General features: G+C 37.5%; 1 protein-coding gene across 2 annotated transcripts in view; it reads left to right on the top strand.

Annotated features, from left to right (window-relative positions):
* DIP-zeta (Dpr-interacting protein zeta) overlaps positions 1–21,178 on the top strand; it is a 337,574-nt gene that overhangs the window by 49,561 nt on the left and 266,835 nt on the right. For both annotated transcript variants that reach the window (XM_073965076.1, XM_073965075.1), the window contains exon 2: positions 17,170–17,899. In XM_073965076.1, the coding sequence (XP_073821177.1) occupies positions 17,626–17,899 (274 nt within the window). In that variant the 5' untranslated portion in view covers positions 17,170–17,625. The remainder of the gene's footprint in view (positions 1–17,169; positions 17,900–21,178) is intronic.

Genomic DNA, 21,178 nt, shown 5'->3' with positions numbered 1-21,178 from the left:
GTGAGATACTCGACTTTCGGCACATCCAGCTGTTTCAGCATTACCATGGAGATTCCATCAAGGCCCAACGCGTTCTTGATGACATTCTCAACATCATTCATGGTAAATTGTGCTGGTTCATCCTCGGCAAGAAGATATCTAGTGCAACGTTGTACTCTTAACTTCGCCCTGTCACTCCCGGTGTACTCGACGAACTGCCGATTGATATAACTTGCGCACCAGCAGTCAGCGTAACGTTGCCATAGGTGAGTGGATCCCATCTTGCTTCTTTTCAGGGTTCGAGATTGAATAAACCGTTGCCCACAATTCACTTACTTCGGTTCCAATGTTGCATCTCTTTAGATGATTTAACCACTTGTTCCGTTTATGCTCACCGACCAACTGAAGAGTAGTTGGTCCATTGGGTCGTCTACTCTAGAGTAGATGGTCCATTGGGTCGTCTACTGTACAATAGATGGCCCATTGGGTCGTCTACTGTAGAGTAGATGGTCCATTGGTTCGTCTACTGTAGAGTAGATGGCTCATTGGGTCGTCTACTGTAGAGTAGATAGCCCTTTGGGTCGTCTACTGTAGAGTAGATGGCCCATTGTGTCGTCTACTGTAGAGTAGATGGCCCATTGGATCATCTACTGTAGAGTATATGGCCCTACTGTAGAGTAGATTACCCATTTGGTCGTCTACTGTAGAGTAGATTACCCATTTGGTCGTCTACTGTAGAGTAGATGGTCCATTGGGTCGTCTACTCTAGAGTAGATTGCTGTAGAGTAGATGGCCCATTGGGTCGTCTACTGTAGAGTAGATGGCCCATTGGGTCGTCTACTGTACTCGTAGAGTAAATGGCCCATTGGGTCGTCTACTGTAGAGTAGATGGAAATTGGGTCGTCTACTGTAGAGTAGATGGCCCACTGGGTCGTCTACTGTAGGATAGGTGGCCAGTGGCTTAATATGGAAATTAAAGAAAATGTACTCTTAAAACAATTTTTTTTGTCACACTGTTCCTATCCAGCAAATTTTTTGCAATGCAGAAAATATCATTGGAATGTACACAGCATTACCATGGAGATTCCATCAAGGCCCAACGCGTTCCTGATGACATTCTCATGGTAAATTGTGCCGGTTCATCCTCGGCAAGAAGATATCTAGTGCAACGTTGTACTCTTAACTTCGCCCTGTCACTCCCGGTGTACTCGACGAACTGCCGATTGATATAACTTGCGCACCAGCAGTCAGCGTAACGTTGCCATACGTGAGTGGATCCCATCTTGCTTCTTTTCAGGGTTCGAGATTGAATAAACCGTTGCCCACAATTCACTTATTTCGGTTCCAATGTTGCATCTCTTTAGATGATTTAACCACTTGTTCCGTTTATGCTCACCGACCAACTGAAGAGTAGTTGGTCCATTGGGTCGTCTACTCTAGAGTAGATGGTCCATTGGATCGTCTACTGTACAATAGATGGCCCATTGGGTCGTCTACTGTAGAGTAGATGGTCCATTGGGTCGTCTACTGTAGAGTAGATAGCCCTTTGGGTCGTCTACTGTAGAGTAGATAGCCCTTTGGGTCGTCTACTGTAGAGTAGATGACTCATTGGGTCGTCTACTGTAGAGTAGATGACCCATTGGGTCGTCTACTGTAGAGTAGATGGCCCATTGGGTCGTCTACTGTAGAGTAGATGGCCCATTGGGTCGTCTACTGTAGAGTAGATGGCCCATTGGGTCGTCTACTGTAGAGTAGATGACCCATTGGGTCGTCTACTGTAGAGTAGATGGCCCATTGGGTCGTCTACTGTAGAGTAGATGGCCCATTGGGTCGTCTACTGTAGAGTAGATGGCCCATTGGGTCGTCTACTGTAGAGTAGATGGCCCATTGGGTCGTCTACTGTAGAGGAGTAGATGGCCCATTGGGTCGTCTACTGTAGTAGATGGCCCATTGGGTCGTCTACTGTAGAGTAGATGGCCCATTGGGTCGTCTACTGTAGTGTAGATGGCCCATTGGGTCGTCTACTGTAGAGTAGATGGCCCATTGGGTCGTCTACTGTAGAGTAGATGGCCCATTGGGTCGTCTACTGTAGAGTAGATGGCCCATTGGGTCGTCTACTGTAGAGTCGGTGGCCCATTGGGTCGTCTACTGTAGAGTCGGTGGCCCATTGGGTCGTCTACTGTAGAGTCGGTGGCCCATTGGGTCGTCTACTGTAGAGTAGATGGCCCATGGGGTCGTCTACTGTAGAGTAGATGGCCCATTGGGTCGTCTACTGTAGAGTAGATGGCCCATTGGGTTGTCTACTGTAGAGTAGATGGCCCATTGGGTCGTCTACTGTAGAGTACATGGCCCATTGGGTCGTCTACTGTAGAGTAGATGGCCCATTGGGTCGTCTACTGTAGAATAGATGGCCCATGGGGTCGTCTACTGTAGAGTAGATGGCCCATGGGGTCGTCTACTGTAGAATAGATGGCCCATGGGGTCGTCTACTGTGGAGTAGATGGCCCATTGGGTCGTCTACTGTAGAGTAGATGGCCCATTGGATCGTCTACTGTAGAGTAGATGGCCCATTGGGTCGTCTACTGCAGAGTAGATGGCCCATTGGGTCGTCTACTGTAGAGTAGATGGCCCATTGGGTCGCCTACTGTAGAGTAGATGGCCCATTGGGTCGCCTACTGTAGGGTAGATGGCCCATTGGGTCGTCTACTGTAGAGTAAATGGCCCATTGGGTCGTCTACTTTAGAGTAGATGGCCCATTGTGTCGTCTACTGTGGAGTAGATGGCCCATTGGGTCGTCTACTGCAGAGTAGATGGCCCATTGGGTCGTCTACTGTAGAGTAGATGGCCCATTGGGTCGTCTACTGTAGAGTAGATGGCCCATTGGGTCGTCTACTGTAGAGTCTGTGGCCCATTGAGTCGTCTACTGTAGAATAGATGGCCCATTGGGTCGACTACTGTAGAAGAGATGGCCCATGGGGTCGTCTACTGTAGAATAGATGGCCCATGGGGTCGTCTACTGTAGAGTAGATGGCCCATGGGGTCGTCTACTGTAGAATAGATGGCCCATGGGGTCGTCTACTGTGGAGTAGATGGCCCATTGGGTCGTCTACTGTAGAGTAGATGGCCCATTGGATCGTCTACTGTAGAGTAGATGGCCCATTGGGTCGTCTACTGCAGAGTAGATGGCCCATCGGGTCGTCTACTGTAGAGTAGATGGCCCATTGGGTCGCCTACTGTAGAGTAGATGGCCCATTGGGTCGCCTACTGTAGAGTAGATGGCCCATTGGGTCGTCTACTGAGTAGAAGGCCCATTGAGTCGTCTACTGTAGAGTAGATGACCTATTGGGTCGTATAGAGTAGATGACCAGTGGCTTGATACGGAAATTAAAGAAAATGTACTCTTAAAACAAATTTGTTTTTTTGTCACACTGTTCCTATCCAGCAACTTTTTTGCAATGCAGAAAACATCATTGGAATGTACACAGATGCAGCAAAAAACTCATTAAAGAAAGCACTTTCAAGTCACACAACATCTACATTTAGTTGCTTCTCATCATTGTTGTCGACGTCGTCGTTTCTTTCATAAGAAAAAACACAGAAAATAATACTTGTTCTATGCTACGACATAGGCATTCGTTTCAACAGCACTGAAGAAAATAATACTTGTTCTATGCTACGACATAGGCATTCGTTTCAACAGCACTGAAATTGCCGAGTGTGCGTGTGATCGTTCACCAAAGAAGCCGCATAAAAATAACATACAAAGTGCGTATGCATTCCTTGGGAAAGAATTCGTCGGAAGGGAAAGGAGAAAACTTCAAGTGTAATCAAAAAATAAGGAAAAGAGTAAATAAAGTATGTTGCAACAGATGTATTATTATGGAAGGCTGTGGAAGAGAGCATATGTAAGAGCAGTTATGACTGGCTCTGGATTGCGTAGCTATATTGAATTTTTTGATAAGAAGCATATTGCCCAGTTTTGATATTATTTACTCCGACCCCACTTGTATAAAAATCTTATTTGGTAGAAATAGTCAGAAAATCTTTGGTGGAACATTAACCTTGCTATATCACCTAAACAACTTCTGACTTGAAACAGCTCCATATAATGGCCAATGCAACACTAATCAAATCGACAGCAAATTTCTATGAAGTTTTTTGTGAAAACCTTAAAAAATGGCAACCCCAAATCTTGATTTATATATCATCGTACTTATGTATGTATAAGCAAACATATGTTTTTACATTCATAACTCTTTGTAAACAGAAAGTCACACATTAATTTACTCTCCACATTACAATGCCAGACATTTAGTCTACAAAAACACACACATAGCCCAACACACTTACAACCACCCAACAATGTAATGGCAAAGCTGCAGTAGCAGCCACAAACAACATTTGTGTAATAAAACATATAAAAATTTAATTAACTTTATAATAATTTTATGCAATTTGCAACAGAATAACTAAAATAATTATTTGTTATAGTCAGTCCACAAAGCTGTCGAGAGGGAGTGGTTGTAGTAAATAGCAATAATTATTTTTGTATGCGTTAATGTCAATGTGTGTTAATGTTTGTGTTTGGCATTATCTTTTAAGAGTTACTTGAATTGATTTGTATATTATATGGCTTCCGTGGTAATGTTTGATGTTTTGACATGCAAATATTTTCAACTCAAAGATCCTAATAAATCCCTGGAAATCGTTTGTCAGCCCAAATATTATGGGGAGTATATATTTAATTTCCAATTATTTAATAATAAATCTACCAATTTGCAAAATTACATACTTGACATTTAACATAATTAAATTTTCAAAATATTGCCATTTCATATAAATATATTTTCAGTTACATGGTAATTTTCGGCAATTTACAAACTAAAAATTAGAAATTAATTGAAGGAAATTAAATGACAAATTAGTTTATTTTATTAAATTGCTAGATTTTGGAAATTAATGTTGACTACTTTGAAAAGAAGAATTATTAAAGTTAATTTTCTAAAATTTAAAATTCACAAAGACCCATTTGAAATGTTTTGAAATGTTCATTTATGTCTATAATATTTTCCAAAGGACAAGGTGGTCAACTTGCAATATATCTACATTTATTTGTCCACAATCAATATTATTTCGTTTATAGTTTTTGTTTATAAAAAACTTCTTATACAATTTGTTACCACCTTGTAAAAAGGCCTTAGAGGCTTATTATGCCGAACGAGTTGCACAAAACTACAACAATAACTTTCACCAGCTTTATGGCATTTTTATAACTCAGTCGTCCTCTCTCAATAACAATAGTTTTGGGACATTTGTGTTTGAAATTCAATAAAGTTCGGCAAATCCTCTTTTCGGAACAAATATGTTCAGACATATGTTTTTGTACCCCGTCTTCTTCTTATGGATTGCAATTTTCTATCTTACCATCTGACTAACAAAAAGAAAACAAAGAACAACAAAACGAATTAGTCAAAAAGACTTAGAAAACTAAAAATGGCAAAGAAATGAATTTCGTGTGGTAACAAATGTTATTTCAAGGAAGTTTTTATGTCTTTATATAGCCCAGGAATGGTCATGGAAATGGTGCTGTGGTGTTGGGAAATCTGGAAAAACTTTCTTTTGTTATTGTTTGTTTGGATTTCCATTTGCTTCTTTCTTTTTGCATAAATATCTATATTTGTATTATCTCTTTTTAAAGGAAGTTATTGGTGCTTCCCTTGTCTGGGATTTTTGTTGGTGAACCAATATTGATTACGTAATAATAAAGAATTAAATGTTAAATAAAATATTTGCAGAAATGGTAGACAGTTGTTGAAATGTGACTTTTAATTAAGCAACAAAATATGCTCCACATCGTTGGCTATGCAAATATATTCTTTAAAATTATAAACACTGGTTAATATTGGAACTTAAAGTTTAGGTATTATCTCTGAGGGTACGTAGTTAATCAAGAACAAGTATGAACGGCGTTAAGTTCGGCCGGGACGAACTTGTTATACCCTCCACCACAAGTTGTATTGAAGTAAAATGGAATGATTAGTTTCCTTTCGTGTAGGAAGAAAACTTAATACTAAATTTCAGCAATTTCGGTAAAACAATGTGAGTCACCATTCTATGCGGACTATTTCAAAACGTCGATCTATACCGACAATTTTCTGACGGAAAGTTTTTAGGCTCAAAGAAGACTAAATACCAAATTTTCTATATTTCGGTAAGAGAATGTGGCTAAAACTAAAAAATACCGAAAATCAAGAAGTAAGCTTCTATGGGGATATAGGAAGACGTGGACCTATACTGATAATACTCTTCTGGAACATTTTATAACTCTTGGAAGACGAAATAAGGAATTTCAGCCATTTCGGTTGGATATTGACGTCACAATCTTCAGTATTACAAAAATCCGGAGGTACCGTTCTATGGGGGCTATATCGAAACGTGGACATATACCGACAAATTTTAGTCAGAAATGGGGCAATATGAAAGCGTGGCCCTGTACAGACATATTTGTGGCGAACAGTTTTATATCACATTGAAGACTAAATACCAAATTTCAGCCATTTTGGTGGAATATTGAAGACACAACCTTCAAAATACGAAAAATCGGGAGGTACTTTTCCATGGTGGCTATATGAAGGCGTGGACCTATACCGACAAATTTAAAGGGGAAGTTTGAGTACCCCCAACGAAGTCTAAATACCAAATTTCAGCCATTTCGGTGGAATATTGAAGCCACAACGTTCAAAATACCGAAAATCGGGAGGTACCGTTCTATGGGGGCAATATGATGGCATAGACCGATACCGACAAAGTTCTGGGGGAACATTTAATACCACCAATGTAGACTAAGTACCAAATTTCAGCCATTTCGGTGTGATAATGAAGCTAAAACCTTCAAAATACCGAAAATCGGGAGGTACCGTTCTATGGGGGCTATATGAAGGTGTGGACCGATACCGATAAAATTTTGGGGGAAAATGTTATACCCCTAAAGAAGACTACGTACCAGATGTCAGCCATTTTGGTAGGATAATGAAGCTAAAACCTTAAAAATGCCGAAAATCGGGAGGTACCGTTCTATGGGGGCTATATGATGGTGTGGACCGATACCGACAAAATTCTGGGGGAAAGTTTTATACCCCTAAAGAAGACTACGTACCAAATTTCAGCCATTTTGGTAGGATAATGAAGCTAAAACCTTAAAAATACCGAAAATCGGGAGGTACCGTTCTATGGGGGCTATATGAAGGTGTGGACCGATACCGACAAAATTCTGGGGGAAAGTTTTATACCCCAAAAGAAGACTACGTACCAAATTTCAGCCATTTTGGTATTTTCAATACCAACCATCCTGCAAGTAACAAAAACTTCTGTACCAAATTTTGACTCTCTATCTTTAAAATTGCGAGCTGTATCTTGATTTCAACAGACAGACAGACGGACGGACAGACGGACATGGTCAAACCGACAAAGAATTTTATGCTTTATAGGGTCTCCGACGAATATTTCGATGTGTTACAAACGGAATGACAAATTTAATTATACCCTCCATATGGTGGAGGGTATAAAAAATTTGTTGAAGTACTGTGTTTAATCAATTAATATTTACATTGCATAAGTAACCTTTGCTTTTTGTCTTTTATTCTACATACAAACTTCATTGTACTTTGTATTTTCACTTCAATAAAATTATTCAACTCAATAGGTTATGGGCACTCCATGACATTTGAAAAAGAAAAATAAGAAATTAATTCAAGAATTGTGAAAAAAGAAAATTTTCAATTTGTGAATAGAACTTGAACGTCAGAATCATGGAGTTTTGCAAGACCATCAAGCCATTAACAGGAGAATGCGATTGGGCAATTTGGAAGAGAAAAGTCAAAGATCTCCTCGATTTTTATGAAGGAGCTCTGGATGTGGTTTCAAGAAAAATTACAAAGCCAGAACCTTTAAAAGAGGGAGCAACTGAATCTGTAGTGAAAGATTACAATACTCGGTCTGCGTTTTACAGGAAAACGAACGGTCTCGCCAAAACCCTTATTACTAGTACCATATCTGATGAGATATATATGAAGGTAATGGACAAAGAATCGGCAGCAGATGTTTGGGAAGCATTACACCAACAATTCGAAGCAACATCCAAGGACCAATTGTTCAAGATGTGCACAGCACTTTTCTCGTTTGAGTGGGTTGAAAATTTGGATGTTTCAACGCACATTTCTAAACTTAAAAGTTTGTGGACAGAAATTAACGCTGGTTTGGAATTAAAAGGTAATCAAAAACTTCCAGAACTGCTTCTTATTTGCAAGATTCTGCACGTGCTACCATCATCGTTCGAAATGTTCAAATCGAGTTGGATGATGATAACTCGGGATGAGGATAAGTCTTTAGACGAACTTATTATGCAGCTTTGCCTATATGAACGCAATTTCAAGAAGCCTGAGAACGTTGAAGGTCAAGAAGCTTTAGTCATAAATGAGAAGTATTCCAAAAGCAAGAATGTAAGTACTAAAAAGGACAGTATTTGCCATTACTGTAAGAAGAAAGGCCATTGGATAAAAGAATGTCGCAAGTGGATTGCAGATGGCAAGCCTTCCAAGTCGCAACCAGTTAAGAATCATACACATGTGGCACTACATGCGATGTCAAATGAAGTAAATATCGCAGATTCAAGTTTGGAATGGTGGTTCGACAACGGTGCAACAAAGCATGTTACCAATTCAGATAAGTATTTTGTGAAATACGAAGAATTTGAACAACCCAATTCAATACAGTCTGCAGGAAAAGAGTATTTAAAAGCCATTGGGAAGGGAAAAATAGAGCTGTTATCGAAAGTCAACAATAAGGAAAGAATTGTAACTCTAAACGACGTATGGTATGTTCCAACTATATCTCGAAACCTTTTTTCGATTTTAGCTGCACACGATAGAAACCCAAATAGCAAATTTACATCTACCACAAATGAATGCAAAATGTACGTCGATGAAGAACTTGTGGTACATGGTCAACGAGAAATCAATGGCACACTATACAAGCTTAATGTCCGTCCAAATTCACACACACAGAATATATCCCTGCTTGAAGAAAAGTCGGTGTTACAGTTATACCACGAACGCTGGGGACATCAGGACTATCGCCATGTTAAAATGAAGCTTAAAAAGGAAATGGGAATTTCAGTGAAGAATACAAGTGAAAATTGTGAACCATGCATTTTTGGAAAGTCTTCTAGGAAACCTTTTGGAAGACGTGACGCTGCTAGTGAACCAGGAGAAATAGTATCAACAGATGTATGTGGCCCTTTTCCACCTTCATTCAGAGGATACAGGTACCTTGTAGTATTTAAAGATCATTATACGAAATATCGATATGGGTTTTTCTTAAAACAAAAATCAGAGGTGAAAGATTCGCTTAAAGAGATGTTGATTCACGCAAAATGTCAAGGTCACACTGTAAAAACGTTAATTAGCGACAACGGTGGCGAATTTGACAACGATGACGTCAGGAAAATTCTTGCTCAGCATGGAGTTACTCATAAGTTGACTGCTCCATATACCCCGCAGCAAAATGGGTGTGCTGAAAGAGAGAATAGAACGATCGTAGAAATGGCAAGGACTTTCAAGTACGCAAATAAGGAAATTGAATTTCCAGAATCAATATGGTGTGAATTTGTGAAATCAGCAATATATATTTTAAACAGAACAGGAAAGTCATCTGAAGCTGATATTAGCCCATTCGAAAAATGGTATGGTAAGAAACCTAGAATCCGACATTTGCGAATCATTGCGTCGACATGTTATATGCACATTCCAAGTCAAAAGCGAAAGAAAATGGACAAAAAGGCTGGAAAAGGATACCTGGTAGGATATGATGGAGACGAGCGATATCGTATTTATATACCAGAAAAGAGAGATGTTCATGTTTCGAGAGATGTTAAATTTGTAGAGAAAACAAATAATAATCGCTTAGAAGAAAAAACCATAATAAAATCCCACGTAAATCCTGATACACAACGTATTGATTTGTCAAAGATTAAACGTTTCAATGATTTAATTCAAGATGATGAAAATCAGAGTGGACTAAATGAAAAGTCGGATCCAAACATAGAACCACAAGATGATCAATTAGCCAAAGATTCACCAAATTTATAAGAACAAAATGATAAACCTACGAGCAGCAATCCTGAAGATAATTTAGAGAGAAATGCAACATCTGACAGTGAGTTTGAAGATGCTATATCAGGAAGCAAGGATGGACAAGAATCTGAAGAAGAGAATTGCAATTACAGGAAATTAAGAAATAGAAAGGTAATAATTCCAAAAACAACTCATGACGAGTTGGCTATGGTTTCCCAGGAGTTTGTTAATAGCATAGAAACTCCAAATTCATATTCTGAAGCTACTAAAGGCGACCAAAGATCAGAGTGGGTAGCAGCCATGGAAAAGGAAATGAATTCGTTAATAGAAAACAAAACATGGGTACTTACCGAACTTCCGAAGGGTGCTAAAGCTCTCCCATCAAAATGGGTTTACAAAGTAAAAACCAAAGCGGATGGCAGTGTGGATACCTTCAAGGCGAGACTAGTCATTAAAGGATATAATCAAACAAAAGGACTTGATTATGACCAAACTTTTAGTCCGGTAGCAAGGATGTCCACAATTCGGTCTCTGTTAAGTGTTGCAGTCACAGAGAAGATGTACTTAGCACAGTTCGATGTTTCGACTGCATTCCTTTATGGAGAGTTGGACGAAATAATTTTCATGAAACAGCCAAAAGGATTTGATGACGGAACAAATAGAGTTTGTTCTCTAAAAAGAAGTCTGTATGGTCTTAAACAAGCACCACGGTGCTGGAATACTAGAATGCGAAATTTTTTAACCAAATTGGGATTTAAAACAAGCTCGGCTGACAGTTGTCTATACATCAGAGAATAACAGGGGAAGAAAATCATTCTTGCTCTGTATGTAGACGATGGTTTAGTTGCTGCGTCTGATGTAAACGACTTGAAGATCTTTCTAGATGAACTTAAAGCTGAATTCAAAATTACACACAAAGATGCAAATTACTTTCTTGGGTTAGAAATTGAAAAGTCGGATGATTCTGTAAAGATAAGTCAGAAGTCATATGCTAAGAAAATTTTGGAAAAATTTAACTTTTCTGAATGTAGAGCAGTATCAACTCCGATGGAAAGTACAACGACCGTTGCAGAAGTTCAAAAATCAACAAATAATTTTCCATATCGTCAAGCTGTTGGAGCAATAATGTATTTAATGTTGGGAACTAGGCCAGATTTGGCATTTAGTGTCGGTGTTCTGTCAAGATCTCTGGAATCCCCTACAAGTGAAGATGTACAAAGACTTAAGCGGGTTCTTCCTTACATTGTGGGACACTTGACTATGGAATAATTTACAAAACGAACGGTTTAAAGAAATTTGAATGCTATAGTGATGCAGATTATGGAGGCTGTATGAGCACAGGACGATCAACAACTGGAGTAGTAGCATGTTATGCAGGCAGTCCTATATCATGGATAAGTCAAAGACAGCCAACCGTATCTACCTCAACAACCGAAGCTGAAATCATAGCAGCGAGTGAGGCCGCTAAGGAATTGATGTGGTTGAAAAGCCTCTACAATGACTTAATTAATTATAATGAAGTACCGGTAATACACATCGATAATACTGCTGCTATAAGACTGTCTCAAAATCCAGAGTTTCACAAGCGAACGAAGCACATTTCTTTAAAGCACTTCTTCATTCGTGAAAAGGTAATTGAAGGCGATATTATCGTGTCTCAAATCTCAACTGAATATCAAATTGCAGACATGATGACCAAACCGTTACCAAAACTTCGATTGCTGCACTTCGTAAATATTTTAAATATTAATCATTTAAACAAGGGGAAGTGTTGAAGTACTGTGTTTAATCAATTAATATTTACATTGCATAAGTAACCTTTGCTTTTTGTCTTTTATTCTACATACAAACTTCATTGTACTTTGTATTTTCACTTCAATAAAATTATTCAACTCAATAAAATTGAATACCAATGCAAAGTCGTTCAGAATCGTTTTTTCCTGCTCAAAACTCTGTAACTTTTGAACGGGTAAAGATATTTTCATAATTTGATCAACAGGTAACACTTTCAGCTTTCTGATGCATAAAAACTATGAAATTAGTAGTTGCAGAGGAATTCAGAGTCTTAGTTAAAATGTTGTTGTTTTTGAGTTCTTCAAATATTCCAATCTATTAAAAAAGATCAAATACAAATAAGCAAACCATAGGAATACAAAAAATTAAAAAAATGTTTGGAAGGGTTGGCGTTTTTTTATTTGTTTTTAATAAAATATTAAAACAACGACTATGGGATTAATTAAGCCTGACTGTTTTGAAAAACAAACAAAAATGTTTGTAAAATATTTTTTAATTTTTTTTATAAATAATTTTTAATTTGTAAAAAATTTGTTCATAACTTAAAGAAATACTTTTTGGGTTTTCAAAAACTCATATAACCCTTATAAAAACTCATATATTAAAAAAATAAAAGACGCCATAATTTGGAGACGGTATGGGGAAAAATATTTACCCATGTAATTTCAAACAAGTAAAAAAGTCGTTATTAAATTATAAAAATTAAAAATTAGTTTCCTTTCCTGTCCACAACTTTAGGTGCAAAAAATGTTCGACCATGGATAACCCAAATACCTAAATTATTTAATCTAAAACAAGTTAAAAAGTATCAGTCGGCTTTGCCGACGAGATATACGCTCAGCCTATGAGAATTGAAACATTCATCTAAGGACAGATCGAATGTCTTAGGGTCTTTTCAGGCCCTTCTTGGATTAGGAATAAAGTTCAAAAGTGTTGCGGAGGAGATACTTGACGGAGTGGGCCGACATAGTCCATTATGGAAGCGGATAATATATTTTCGATATATATCGTGCCAACTAGTCATTTCAGTGGGTCATCGGATAACTTTTGGACCAGTATGCTAGGAAGCATGGGCTTGTCCACTGAAAACATAACATCGCTGTAAAGAGGACCACAACGAACAGCATCGGTATACATTTACATCTTCGAACAGACACTAAACTACACTTAGACACAAATTTGAACTTTGCGGGGAGATACCCTAAGGAGAGGACCGATATGGGGTTTTCCAACTTTCGGGCTGTTTTCTAAAGAAGTATGGCCTTACCCCTGAAAAAAAACTTTTACTGTCGTAATGGAGGCAGCGAATGCAAGTTTCGTCAACAAAAATTAAAGTGATACGAGAGCAGGCCTTAAAGTGAATTTATCCGAAATTTTGTGTGAGAGGTAACCGAAGGAGCGGGCAAATATAGTCCATATTCAAATCTGATCTATATCTGGTAGATATATTAGGATGTGTAAAGTATGGACTCAATCGGTCACTCCCTTCAAGAGTGATCGTGCGCACAAATTTTACGAATATTTTTGAACTTTTGTGGGGAAGGTTATAACGAGTGGTTTTACCAAAGGCTGAGGTTAGCTCAGCCGCTGCCAGGGTCGACTCAAGGACCTACAAACCTTAAGTAAGATGAGACACGATGGAACTGTGCTTCAGAGTTTTATTTATATAATTTCGTAAACATAAGTTTCAGATAGTATGGAGATTAGTTGATGTTGTAGTATATGTTGGTAAAGTTGGGGAACAGCCTCGGGTGGAATCGCTTCGAATTGGTCGGTATAAAGTAGGTGGTAATCGGCGGATACAAGATGGGGTTGGTCGTTGACAGTCAGTCGATAACACTCGGGTCGGCAATAGTGAAATCGGCAATATTCTGATCGTCAGCCCTCGCTCGGCAATACTCGGATTGGCAATGGGTCGGTAGTTCCCGTTGTTGGGGTATCGCACGGCTCGGCGTTATTCGGATTGCTGTCGGATCGGTAGTCTTGGGGTCTTGGATTCGGCTCGGTAGTCTTCGGGTGTTGAGTTCGGTTCGGTAGTCTTCGGGTGTTTGGCTCGGCTCTGTAGTCTTCGGCTGTTGAGTTCGGCTCGGTAGTCTTCGGGTGTTGAGTCCGGTTTGTTCCTTTTCGGATTGCTGTTCTGTAAGGAAAAGAGTCGGATATAGTTAGACAACGGAGCGAACGAATCGACAGGAGCGAAAGAATCGGCAGGAGCGAACGAATCGGCAGGATCGAACGAATCGGCAGGAGTGAACGTATCGCAAGGTCGATGGCTGATGTAGTCTTCGGTTGAATCGAATAGGACTGCGGACAATGCCACACGTCTTCTCTTTCACGTCGGTTAACGCCAGCACACGACCCATTTCAGCGGCGAAAACTAAACATCTTATACATCTGGGCTTACGGAGTGAATGAGAATTTTTTTGTAAGGCGAGAAAACCAGGAAATACACTGCATATACTTCATGTATGAATGGAGTTTTAATTATGCAAGAAGTTGGGATTATGCATGCATTGATAAGGTAGTTTTGTATTGATACTGGATGTAATATCAGAGGGGCGCTTTTGCAATGTACGTTACACGGTAGCGTAAGGTGTGGACCGATATAACCCATCTTCGAACTAAACTAAGTTTGGATAAAATATTACGAAAGCCACATTTTGGACCGAATTGGTTAATCCGTTCGTGAGTTATCGTACGCTCCAGGCAGACAGACAGACGGACATGGCTAAATCAACTTCAAATTGTCTGAAACGGATTTCATCCTATTTCGATGAGGCACATTTTGCCCGTATGAAAGTGTATATACCCTCGTTATCATAATTGCTGAGGGTATAACAAGTAAATTCCATTTTTTTCCAAATTGATTTTTCAAGTCACTGTAAACAGCACAACACATGACCGTATTTCAAACTGCCATGAGTACGCTTAGGCTAAAAACTGTCAATCTTGCCAAAAAAATGTCAAATGGCGTCTGGCAAAACAACGTATTGCCTAGGCCAGAAACTATTCTTGTTCCCTACGTATTTAACAGTGGGCAGTGTAATAAAAAACCAGGCAAACAAGTATCAGTCGGTTTTGTCGACAGTGTGTATCCCCAGCCTTTGTGCAATTTTTGGGACATTTTTTCCTGTTTCTAGGTTGTTTTCCGAATTTTGAGTTTTTTGGACATGTGGACTCGTCGACAAAAATATAGACATTTTTGGAGACATTTGGTAATAAATTTGGTTCCGATTAAATCGCTAAAATGACCAATGACCAATTCAGTCCATTTTGAAAGTGGGCCTTATTTTGGGAGTCATTCTTTCAATAGGCATCGCACCAACTAGTCACTTTAGTTGGTCGCCGTATGATTTTTTTAAACTTTTGGACCATTATGTCAGGTATAATTTGCCCACGAAAAACATTAAATCGCCTTACACAAAACCACAGGAAGTGTACTTTCAGTGAAAATCGATCCTCAAACAGACTTTAAACTGCACTTAAGGGTTTATAGCCACTTGCAAATTTTACAAAATCGAAACATTTTTATTGGCTCATTTTAAAGTACAGGTAGAATACAATATTTTGTAAAAATTGGCTGAGATATGAGCGTAAGAAAGGAAAAATTCATTGTAATTTGATGGTAATATCGAAGATTAAAACGTTGTTTTCTGGAAATGGCATTTTAAAAGTGGTGCCCACTATAGCTCGAAAACTGATGTTCCGATCTTCATATGTTTTAGTGGGATTATATAAAATAATTGTTTCACAAACATCCAATAAGGGACAAGGGAGACTTTTAGTGGAATTACTATAAATATAAAAAGCTTGTTTTTAAGCGAGAGACTTTTTAACAAAAAAATTTTTGACGGATTTATGGCGAAAAATATATACATTTTTTTAGTTTAATTTTAAACTTTGACTTTGACAGTTCACCAGTTGTTTAAAAATTGATCATTTTTATTCCATTTCGCTTAAGGGCACGTTTATTAGGTTCTTAATGATCCCAAAAAACATGTGCTGATCGGTTTATTCGTTTTCGAGCAACAGTGGCACCGCAAACGGTGTTTCGTAAGCGGCCATTTGTCAGAACACTGTGCAATATTTTTCAACAAAAACATTTCGAAAGTAGCTCAAAGTGTGACCTTTCAGATGAAAACAAAATCTTCTAAAATAGTTTGGTAAATTTCTTGTAAAAATTTTTGAAAATGTTCTCTAGTTTTTTAACTACTTTATCACAAATTGTTGAAGATCCTATATGGTAACCCTTCCGAAGTTCTGAGCTTTACACAAGCTGAGATATAACAGAGAAAGTGTCCCATCGTTTCGTCGTCTTAACATTGTCAGCATGCACTATTTTCTGCACATCCTATCTTGTTATCTTGAAAGGATGAGTTTTACATTTGTTACAGGTATCCGGTCTGCCATTATATGATACCTGCTAAAATATTTTTTGTAGTATTTTCCGTACTATTTTTTGATCCGCTCACCTTGAGTTTAATGGTTGGGATGACCGGTGAGGTATGAAACATTACCTGAAATTCTATGGGGTGTACTTACAAACTTGTCCCGCAGTTGCATAAGCAGCATATTCATTGGACATTTTGTATTGTTTTATTTTCTTGCTTATCTATAGCTGCCCACCGTACTGCAGCCGTGTATGTTGTAATAGGTCTAATTACGTTTTCGAATAGCCTATAGCTCTTCCACAGGTAGACCAACATCTGTGAGTTTTTTTGCTCTTTCTATTTATGTTTTCTGTCAAGGAATACTCCCAAATATTCAACTTTGTTAGCATTGTAGTTGGAATTCCGTCCGAAACCCAACCTTTTCATTTATTCACATGACTTTCGGAAATATGTAATTTGTCGTATTACTCGTCTTACCAAATCAAAAAACGGAGTGCAGTCCCACTCTACATATAGCTCATTGTTATAGGATATCCATTTTTATCGCAGATACCGAACGGCATTTCTAACTTCACCACTTTTAAATAAGTTTTACATGGCTAAATAAATGTTGTGTGCCCTGAGAATTAAAGGAAGACATTCAGCGTACAATTGGGGCATGCATTGACCCATTTCTTTGGTAAAAATATCTTGCATTTTTACGGGTCTTTAAGCATGAAATACAGAAATGTAAGGATAAAAAAACTGATCTTAATATATTAAATTCGATGTTCCTATGTTGTATTCAGTGAAAATGTTTTGAGAAAAACTCCACTTAAAATGTATTATATTCGCTGTATTGTATCGCTTAAAACCGAGTTCTATTTCTTCTTTTTCAGGTTATAAAATTAAAAAAAAAAACAATTAGCGACAAGAGAAGACATTCCCAACGCAATATAAAAATATCAATACCCGCCTACCCTTCATCAACGCAAATCTAAACAGACGATTCCACAGAAAAGCCTTTCAAATGCTGATATCAAAGAAATAACCAACCATTGCATGTCAGCTGCATGTGTTAAAATAATGTTGTTGCAGCATTGCAACATTTATGGTGGCATAGACTCGTTTAGTTTTGTCTATAACACAAGTGGTCAGCAGCAGCAAAAAAGACAAGAGCAAGAACTGCAGCAGCAGGAACAACAGAAGTATCAACAACAATTGCAACAAAGGCAGATACTAGGCCAACACTATCATCACCCCCTTACATATCAAACTCAAAACAGTAGCCAGAACAACAACAACAGCAGCGGTAACAAGGAACACAAACAACAACAGACAGTGTTGTCGAGTTGATGGGCCCCTGGTATATAATTGGGGCCCTCCTACTGCTATCAGCAAGAGCGGGGGACTCCACAAACAAAATCATACCACAACAAATTGGCAGCGGCATTTCACACACAAATGCCGCCAACGGCATGCATCATCACATTCCAAAGAACTCCATGGCGTCGTCGTCGAATACGATCAACGGCCACTCGAGCCACAACAACAAAGGCACAGTGCTTAGTGGCAATGGAGTTATCGTAGCAGGTGGTGGCTCAATTAGCCCATCATCATCGCTTAACAGTAAGTATCGGGTCAGTTGACCATCAAGCTAACCTTTATTGAAATTGTTACCTTTTGGCCCACATATCTATTTTTGTGTTGGTTTGTTTTTTTTTTCGTTTCAATTGTTGTCACAATTTCATCCATATTTTTTTTTTTTGGTCTCAAAGTGGAGGGTTTCAATTTTTCGTTGCAATATGATAAATGTTAACATATGTATATTTATTCGAATACCCTCAACACAGCTCTGGCATCAAACCGGAGATGATACTCGACAAATGTGTCCATTTTTATTTTTCCCCATTTTTTTTCGACCACTATTTGTGGTGCAATGGAAAGTGGCATTTATGTAAATTTAGTTTACTCAATGGGTGAGATGGGTATCTGTGTATGTGTACCATGGGCACAAAAAGCTTGAATCGCAAATTTCTATAAAACCATTTACCAGCCACAATCAAACCAATCTGATGTGGATGGACGGACAGTGGTAGTGTTATAAATTGAATTTGTCAAAAATATTTGAAATATTTTATTTCAATTGAAAAAAGGCAATAGAAAAAGAGGATATTTAAATATTTTTTGTAGCCACCGAAATTCCAATAATTTTTGGATTTTTTAAAGATTTTTAGGAGCCACCAAAAATCCAGTAAAACGTGGTTTTTATAGATTTTTTGGAGCTACCAAAAATCAAACAAAACCAAACTGAACGTGAATTTTTTAGGAGATAACAAAGATCAGACAACACCTGGATTTTTTAAAGATTTTTAGGACCCACCAAAAATTCATAGAACGTGTTTTTTAAAGATTTTTAAGAGGCACCAGAAATCACACAACACCTAGATTTTTTTAAAGATTTTTAAAACTCACCAAAAATCCCATAAAACGTGGATTTTTTAAATATTTTTAGGAGCCACCAAAGTTTGAATAAAGCGTGGATTTTTTATAGATTTTAAAGAGTCACCAAAGTTTGGATAGATCGTGGATTTTTTGAAAGATTTTAAGGAGCCACCAAAGTTTAAACAAACCGTGGATTTTTGAAAGATTTTAAGGAGTAAACCAAAGTTTAAACAAACCGTGGATTTTTTAACGAGTTTTAGGAGCCACCAAAGTTGAAACAACACGTGGATTTTTTAAAGATTTATAGAATGCACCAAAGTTTAAACAACACGTGGATTTTTTAATGATTTTTAAGAGCCACCAAAGTTTGGATAAAACTTGGATTTTTTAAAGATTTTTAAGAGACACCAAAGATCAGACAAAACCTGGATTTTTTAAAGATTTCTAGGACTCACCAAAAATTCCATAAAACGTGGATTTTTTAAAGATTTTTAGGAGACACCAAAGATCAGATAAAACGTGGATTTTTTAAAGATTTTTAAGAGACGCCAAAGATCAGCCAAAACCTGGATTTTTAAATATGTTTAAGACTCATTAAAAATTCCATAAAACGTGGATTTTTTAAATATTTTTTGGAGACACCAAAGTTTGAACAAAACTTGGATTTTTAAAGATTTTTTGGAAGCAACCTAAGTTTGGACAAGAAGTGGATTTTTTAAAGGTTTTTAGGAGCCACCAAATTTTGGTATAACGTGGATTCTTTAAAGATTTTTAGGATCCGCCAAAGTTTCGACAAAACGTGAATTTTTTAAAGATTTTTAGGAGCCACCAAATTTCAGACAAAACTTGAATTTTTTAAAGATTTTTAGGAGCCACCAAAGTTCAGACAAAACGTGGATTTTTTAAAGATTTTTCGGAGCCACCAAAGTTCAGACAAACGTGGATTTTTTAAAGATTTTTAGGATACACCAAAGTTCAAATAAGACGTGGATTTTTTAAAGATTTTTAGGAGCCACCAAAGTTCCAAGAAAACGTGGATTTTTTTAAAGATTTTTAGGAGCCACCAAAGTTCCAAGAAAACGTGGATTTTTTAAAGATTTTTAGGAGCCACCAAAGTTCCAAGAAAACGTGGATTTTTTAAAGATTTTTAGAAGCCACCAAAGTTCCAAGAAAACGTGGATTTTTTAAAGATTTTTAGGAGCCACCAAAGTTCCAAGAAAACGTGGATTTTTTAAAGATTTTTAGGAGCCACCAAAGTTCAAATAAGACGTGGATTTTTTAAAGATTTTTAGGAGCCACCAAAGTTCCAAGAAAACGTGGATTTTTTAAAGATTTTTAGGAGCCACCAAAGTTCCAAGAAAACTTGGATTTTTTAAAGATTTTTAGGAGCCACCAAAGTTCCAAGAAAACTTGGATTTTTTAAAGATTTTTAGAAGCCACAAAAGTTCCAAGAAAACGTGGATTTTTTAAAGATTTTTAGAAGCCACCAAAGTTCCAAGAAAACGTGGATTTTTTAAAGATTTTTAGGAGCCACCAAAGTTTCAAGAAAACATGGATTTTTTAAAGATTTTTAGGAGCCACCAAAGTTCCAAGAAAACGTGGATTTTTTAAAGATTTTTAGAAGCCACCAAAGTTCAAATAAGACGTGGATTTTTTAAAGATTTTTAGGAACCACCAAAGTTCCAAGGAAACGTGGATTTTTTAAAGATTTTTAGGAGCCACCAAAGTTCCAAGAAAACGTGGTTTTTTAAAGATTTTTAGGAGCCACCAAAGTTCCAAGAAAACGTGTATTTTTTAAAGATTTTTAGAAGCCACCAAAGTTCCAAGAAAACGTGGATTTTTTAAAGATTTTTAGGAGCCACCAAAGTTCCAAGAAAACATGAATTTTTTAAAGATTTTTACGAGCCACCAAAATTCCAAGAAAACGTGGATTTTTTAAAGATTTTTAAGAGCCACCAAAGTTCAAATAAAACGTGGATTTTTTAAAGATTTTTAGGAGCCACCAAAGTTTGGACAAAACGTGGATTTTTTTAAAGATTTTTTAGGAGCCACCAAAGATCACAAAAATGTGGATTTTTTTAAAGATTGTTAGGAGCCACCAAAGTTCAAAGAAAACGTGGTTTTTTTTAAAGATTTTTAGGAGCAACCAAAGTTAAAACAAGACGTATTTTTTTTAAAAATTTTTAGGAGCCATCAAAATTCAAACAAAACGTGGTATTTTTAAAGATTTTTAGGAGCCACCAAATTTCAAACAAAACGCGGATCTTTTAAAGATTTTTAGGAGCCACCAAAGTTCAGAAAAACGTGGATTTTTTAAAGATTTTTAGGAGCCACCAAAGTTTAAATAAGACGTGGATTTTTTAAAGATTTTTAGGAGGCACCAAAGTTTCAAGAAAACGTGGATTTTTTAAAGATTTTTAGGAGCCACCAAAGTTCCAAGAAAACGTGGATTTTTTAAAGATT

This window comes from Musca autumnalis, unplaced genomic scaffold (genome assembly GCF_047663935.1).
Source record: "Musca autumnalis isolate F117 unplaced genomic scaffold, ASM4766393v1 scaffold_2, whole genome shotgun sequence".
Classification (NCBI taxonomy): Eukaryota; Metazoa; Arthropoda; class Insecta; order Diptera; family Muscidae; genus Musca; species Musca autumnalis.
Note: the sequence above shows the minus strand (reverse complement) of the source record. Positions and strands in the feature narration are given on the sequence as shown.